At 48.3% G+C, this 7,172-nt stretch overlaps 1 protein-coding gene across 1 annotated transcript; it reads left to right on the plus strand.

Moving 5' to 3' along the window:
* Positions 1 to 1,701: 1,701 nt before the first annotated feature.
* On the plus strand, positions 1,702 to 3,365 carry LOC145807728 (uncharacterized). The gene is made up of 3 exons (XM_082906442.1): positions 1,702 to 2,289; positions 2,372 to 2,470; positions 2,679 to 3,365. Exons 1-3 carry the CDS (start codon positions 1,885 to 1,887, stop codon positions 3,072 to 3,074), a joined length of 900 nt encoding a protein of 299 aa, XP_082762568.1. The 5' UTR covers positions 1,702 to 1,884; the 3' UTR covers positions 3,075 to 3,365.
* Positions 3,366 to 7,172: the final 3,807 nt, after the last annotated feature.

The following is a 7,172-nucleotide window of genomic DNA, read 5'->3' on the forward strand; positions in this document are numbered from 1 at the left end:
TGAACACGCTGCCCACAATTAAACTGAAAGTTGAACACGTAGCCCAAAATTCAAATTCTCTGAACACGCAGCCCAGATAGATGGTGAATACGCAGCCCACAATTAAACTGAAAGTTGAACACGCAGCCCAAAATTCAAATTCTCTGAACACGCAGCCCAGATAGATAGTGAACACGCAGCCCACAATTAAAATGAAAGTTGAACACGCAGCCCAAAATTCAAATCATCTGAACACGCAGCCCAGATAGATGGTGAACACGCAGCCCACAATTAAACTGAAAGTTGAACACGCAGCCCAAAATTCAAATTCTCTGAACACGCAGCCCAGATAGATGGTGAACACGCAGCCCACAATTAAACTGAAAGTTGAACACGCAGCCCAAAATTCAAATTCTCTGAACACGCAGCCCAGATAGATAGTGAACACGCAGCCCACAATTAAACTGAAAGTTGAACACGCAGCCCAAAATTCAAATTCTCTGAACACGCAGCCCAGGTAGATTTCGCATGTAGCTTATTTCACTTCATCGGTACACAGCCCATTTCATCTCTTTGGCACACAGCCCATTCATTTCATTGGCACACAGCCCATTCATTTCATTGGCACACAGCCCATTTCATCTCATTATTGACACATGTATTCATTCTGAATGCAGGGTGGTTCCCGCAGTGTGCGAGGGTATGGCTCCACCATGGCACGGGATTGGTATGCTGAGCTGCCGGAGGGCGTCCGGGATTTGATAGATGCAGCAGGGTTCGGGCCCTTTTGCGTCGGGTTGTCACGCTGTCCTGCCAGGAGGACATTGATGGCAGCTTTGGTAGAGAGATGGTGGGACACCACCAATTCCTTTCATTTCTCTGCTACCGGGGACATGACCATGACCCCTTTTGACTTTGCTGTATTGACCGGCCTTGATGTCGGAGGTTGGCCCATCCCTTATGATGAGGATATGGGCGAGTGGGAGGCTGCCTGGATGTATCTACTGGGGGCTCGCCCACCCGTTGACAGGGTCTCTGGGAGAGTCCGATATACTTGGTTCTCTTCCCATTTTCGGCGGGCAGAGATGGTGCCCGAGACTCCCGAGGAGACGGAGCAGTACGCCCGTGGTTTCCTTATGTTCCTCTTCGGGACTACCCTGTTCGCCGACAGAGGGAACACCATTGGGCTATACCTGTTGAGCGCTCTGGTTGACCTATCACAGGTCAGTAGATATGATTGGGGTGGCGCTGGCCTGGCTACCCTCTACTTTTACATGAGCGCGACCTCCCGCGGGCGGGGCGATTTGCTTGGTGGCTACTGGAGAGCTTGGGAGGTATTTTCTGTCCCCTCGATTTACATTTCTGCTCTTCATTACTTGTACATTGCACACACAGCGCACTTTTACAGTCTGCATTTTGATCTCAGCATTTCGTACTTATATTCTGTACTGCTTTTCTCAGCTATGGGCTTATGTATACTTCCCATCGTTAGACCCAGAGCTGGAGGTGGTGGGGATTCCCGTGACCCCATATTCATTGATATTTGAGGGCCCGCACCGGGCGAGGCCTCGAGAGACCCTGGTTCGCCTGCGGCAATACTTCGACACCGTGCGACATTCAGAGGTACTTCAGAACTTTCAGTTCTTTTCATTTTCATCTTTGACTTGCTCTGTACATTCTCGTTTTCTGATTGGTTTATACATTTATCATCCGCAGATTACTTGGCAGCCTTGGGCACCTCTGGGTGATGATCTCCTACTTCAGTATACCGGAGCGTCAGGCATCTCCCGGTATAGGGTCTTGCTCGAAGGGCCAGTTGGCAGAGTCTGGTTCCTGGGGGAGCGCTTTCTGCGCCAGGTACGGGGGTATCTTTCTCAGGATGTTCCCGCGGTACCTCCAGCTAGTATGCGGACTGCTGACAGGCTCTCTTATTCAGAGGTAGTCGGCGCCATGCTGGGCAGCGATGCTTTGCTATATGTTGCGGAGGGGGACTACGCCACCTATCGTCACATATATTTGATGCCTCCATTGACAGAAGCTCGTATTCCGATGATGAGACCTGCCGGTATGTCATCCTCGGATCAGGCTCAGGCTCGAGCTACAGACATCCCTTCTTCTAGCAGGGCTGGCACATCTAGAGGTGGGAGTAGACCGTTTCCTCCGACCCCGTCGATTCATCCTCATCTGGGATGGCCAGATATGCCTACTGAGTTGATGGCGTGGCAGTATGGGACTAGCTCTCCGATTCCGATTCCACTAGAGCCTCCGATGCCCAGCGATCGATACGCCATTGATCCGGACTCACCGCCGGTATGCTCCACTTTTGTCATTCATCATTTCAGATGTTTAGACACTCATTTGTTCACTGATGATTACGAACTCATTTTTGCAGCCATCGCGAGGGTACATAGAGGAGGTGGTTGGGCTGGTAGCCACACTCGAGGGCATGGTCTTGCGCAGGGAGGCACATTTGTCTGTCGCGGGCATTCAGGTACCCTTTAGTTTTCTGGCATTTATCATACTTCGGATGACATGCTGATTTCTACTGCATCGATAGACTGCTTGTGTAGAGCACATCTGACACACACCCCACTTGTACACTGTATTTACATGCACCCACTTTATGTAGCTTTTGCTTGTATCTGCGTCTGATATACATATTTGGACTGATGCATTTGAATTGAACTCTTTGTTTTCAGATGCCTTCATGGTCCGGTCAGCCGCAGACTAGGCCACCTGGGCCTCATTGGGGAGCTGGGCCATCCGAGCCTTTTCAGGGGGCGGGGTCATCTCGGCCTTCCCGAGGAGTCGGGCCATCTAGGCCTTATCGAGGAGCTCGAGGAGGGCCTGTCCGCAGACGCAGGGCTCATGTTGTGGAGGTGGAGCCTGATGGGGAGGAGGAGGAGGAGGAGGAGGCTACCGACCGTCAGTTCGAGACATCTGTTGAGGAGGGAGGCTCCGGTTTTGGCTCAGGGAACAGAGGCGAGGCTGAGGAGGATCCTGAGGATGACAGCTCCGACTCTGATGGTGGTGTGGAGGTTGTCCCACAAAAGAGGACCAGGCGTGCTTCTCGTTCCTGTTCCCGAGGATTTTGATGCTGCTATTTCCTGCTTTATTTTTCTTTTTGCTAGTAGTTTGTAGCACTTTGCACATCGTTAGGCAGTTTCATTTTTTGTAAAACTTGTACCTTTGTTTATTGTAAAGCGTGATGAAATGAAATAGCTTTTGAAAAGGTATTTGTATTTTAAACTTCTAGCATCATATCGCATCAATTTATTTCGCATGAGAATGAAATTGAATAGTAATGCGCATTGTGTAATCACCAAGTCAGGTAGTGAACCGACGCAACAAACTAAACAAACTCAACTTACTAAGATATAACAGGACCTTAGAAAGTTTTACAACTCGATAAGCAAAATGCAACACTGTAAATAAAACAAGACTGTAACAAAGATTGCTTAAACAGAGAGCAATGACCCAAAAACACGAAACACGTCCGCTCGACAAACAACTCGATAAGCAAAAACAACAACTCGATAAACAAGACTCAACAACAACAAAGTGTATTTTTGACGATCTGGGCATCGGAACGCGTCTGAAATGAAGGCCTTCGACTCTCCCGTTGCATGGAAATGCTTGGAGTTCTCCTTCGAAGAGTAAAACAGGGCCGAGGAGACACACTGCAGCATTGCCAGCCATCCCTGGGAGCTGGCCGGCCATTTTTGCAAAAAGTGAATGGCTGGCCAGCCATTTCTGCAGAAAGTAAATAGCTGGCCAGCCAGAAAAAGTAGCTGGCCGGCCATTCAGTCCTGCAGCCACCAGATTTTTGACACGTGTTCCCGTGAATAGTGTTTTTCCTTCTATAAAAGCCTCAACTTCGGGAACATTCATTTCATCTTAGTTTTAGCCAAAGATAGAGGCGTTTCTCGCAGAAAATGTCACATCTTGGATTTCTTCTTTAGATGGCTCGGAAAAGCTAAATTTCCGGGGTTTCGGCTTGAATGCACTATTCACGTTGAGCCGTACTCCGCTACAACTTCCTTTTCTCCATGCTGCGGCAAGGTTCTGGAATCCAGTGACGCATGTTTTTAGCTTTGGCGGTCAAGAGATGTGTCCCACTTTCGAAGATTTTCAGGTTTTAATGGAGTCCGAGTGCTCTGAAGTGATCTTGCCTCAGCTCCGTTTTGGTCACGCCCAGGCTTTAGGGCGGATGTGTGGGCTTACAGCGCGCGACGCTCGATCTCTGATTTGCAGTGGGGAACTGGACATCCTCGGCTTGATCCACCGTTTTTCCGACGCTGGTGACCGCAGCAACCATTATTGGCAGGGTTTCCGGCAACACGCCCTCTGCTTATGCCTGTTGTCTCACTTTCTGCTTTCCTCGGGCTTCGGCGGGGCTAGCATTCGCCTGATTGAAGTCGCCCAAGGTTTGAGAGAAGAAAAGAGCTGTATTGCCATGACCTTGGCCGAGACATTGATGGGTTTAGATGCTTTCCATCGCCGAGAAACAACCAGATTTGCTGGGAGTCCACTATTACTGCAGGTAATGTTTCCCACCCAACCTTACATATATATTTGCTCACGTCACTCGGCTCTCAGGCTCGGTTTTTCTCACAAAACCCTTGTCTTACTTTTCTCTCATCGTACATCTCTCTATTCTTTAATCTCTCATTTTCCATCCCTCCCCTAGGTATGGTTAATGGATAAGTTGCAGGTTGTGGACTCTTGCCCGGCTTATTCAGCTCAAGGCTACTTCTTTCGGCAGAGCCTTGTCAATGCTCTTGACGAAAGGTGGTGGTTTGATTGGATGTGCAATTTGTCCGCAGACGGCATTGCTTGGCGTTGTCCTTGGCTCAACCTCCCGGCAATGAGCTATAGTATGTCTCGGCAGATTGGGATCCAACTGATTGGTCTAACCCACTGCGTATTCTATTTTCCGTTCCGGTTCCTGCGTCAGTTTGGCCATGATCAGACCTGTCCACCGGAGGGGATTGAGTACCCAGCCACTTTCCCGATCTGGGGTGCACAGCTTGCCCGATATGCCACGGCATGGAGGACTAGAGAGCTTCTGGCCCCTGCTTCGACTTTCAGTTGCACTTTGTCCGATGAGTGCTTGGATTGGCTTAATGAGGAGGCACAGGTTGGGCCTAGCTTGGCAACAGATGCTCTGTCCAGCTCCAGGAGGGGACGCGGAGATACTTGATTCAATTATGCCCCCAAATTTATTGCTTATTTAGCATTTTCAAGTTTTCTTTATGAATGTACTAAGATAAGCAACCTCGATTGTAATGCAAGAGCAGGAGAACTCTATTTTGAAATCAATGAAATTGAAAGTTATGGTACTGAAAATTTTCCGCTTTTGGTCCAAAAATGGTCTAAGTCGTAAAAAGATTGATTTGAACAAAGTCAACTTTTATTAAAACTTTTCAAAACTATTTTCGATGTGGATCAGAACTGGACAAGCCGAAAATCTGTCACTTGAGATGCACAACCCCAGATCCCCGCAACTGGAAAGTTGCCCCTAGTCTGAAGAACAAAGCGGCATTCCGAAGCAACGGAAAGTTGCCCCTAGTCTGAGTAACTTTGCACCGTCGCGGCAACGGAAAGTTGCCCCTAGTTTGAACAGCACTGTACCGGAGATCGTGATAAATGCTGATGGATAAAGATGACTGAGATGATTAATATGGACAGAGTTGATCGGGGAAAAGTTTACGGCTGAACTTCGAGGCGAAGTTGCCTACGTATCCCGAAGATGGGAATCAAGCCTTACGTAGTTCAGGCTAAGGTTCACTCGAGTATTTTCACTCTCCTTTTGCGCTCTAACTTTTGCCAAGGTCGCCCTTTGCGGGTTTTCAAACTTGCGAGCTCAGTTTTTATATTTTCTAATTTTTTTGTGCTCTGAATTCTGCCTAGGTCGCCCTTTCGGGTTTTCGGCCTAGCGAGCCTCTCAAGGATAGTATTTCTTCAACTTGTCCATATTGATCGGTTGTGAGAACTCCAAGCCATCTAGATCCATCAGAACCACAGCTCCACCTGACCAGATAGCTTTGATGATGTAAGGACCAGTCCAATTGGGTTTGAACTTGCCCCTTGGGTCGTGGATGGGAGCTCGGTTGTCTTTGAGTACCAAATCTCCTTCTTTCAGATTCCTAGACTTAACCTTCTTGTTGAAAGCCCGGGCAATTCTGCGTTGATAGCCTTGGATGTGGTACAGTGCTTTCAGTCTTCTTTCATCAAAGAGCATGAGTTCTTCGAATCTGCTTTGCTGCCAATCTGTTTTGGCTATCTGGCATTCAGCCAACACTCGTAATGATGGGACCTCAATCTCAATGGGTAGAACAGCCTCCATTCCATAGACCAACGAATATGGAGTTGCTCCAGTAGAAGTTCTGATTGAAGTCCTGTAGCCCCACAAAGCAAATGGCAGCTTGTCTGGCCAATCTCGATAGGTTTCCACCATCTTCTGTAGTATATGCTTGATATTCTTGTTGGCGGCCTCAACCGCTCCGTTGGTCTGTGGCCTGTATGTAGATGACTTATGAAAAGCCACATTGTATTTCTCCAACAAGTCTATCACTTCTTTCTTGAAGTGGGAACCATTATCTGAAATTATTTCGTTTGGCACCCCGTAGCGACAGATGATGTTGTTCCTGATGAACTTTGCGACATGCGACGCCTTCAACACTGCGTATGATTGGGCCTCGACCCACTTTGTAAAATAATCTATCGCTACTAGGATAAACTCATGCCCGTTTGACCCCTTCGGGGTAACAGCTCCGATCACATCAATTCCCCAAACTGAAAAAGGCCATGGCGAAGTCATGTTGTACAGCTTTGACGGCGGGATGTTCATGCGATTTGCATGGATTTGACATTTGTGGCATCGCCGAACAAAACCAATGCAATCCTCCTCCATGGTTGACCAGTAGTAGCCCTGTCTGAGGATCTTTCTGGCCAGCATTACTCCATTCATGTGTGCACCGCACTCCCCCCCATGGATGGCTTCCATCAGGCGTTTTGACTCTTCAGCTTCTACACAGAGCTTATGCATTCCCAGATGACCCCTTTTGTACAGTTTTCCTCCGCAGATATTGAACTGAGCAGCCATTCTTCTGACAGCCCTCTTATCTTTGGCATTTGCCCCTAGTGGATATGTCTCCTTTTCCAAGAAGTTCCAGATGTCGTAATACCAG

The sequence above is a fragment of the Camellia sinensis genome, chromosome 14 (genome assembly GCF_055761805.1).
Source record: "Camellia sinensis isolate YWXY chromosome 14, ASM5576180v1, whole genome shotgun sequence".
Lineage (NCBI taxonomy): Eukaryota > Viridiplantae > Streptophyta > Magnoliopsida > Ericales > Theaceae > Camellia > Camellia sinensis.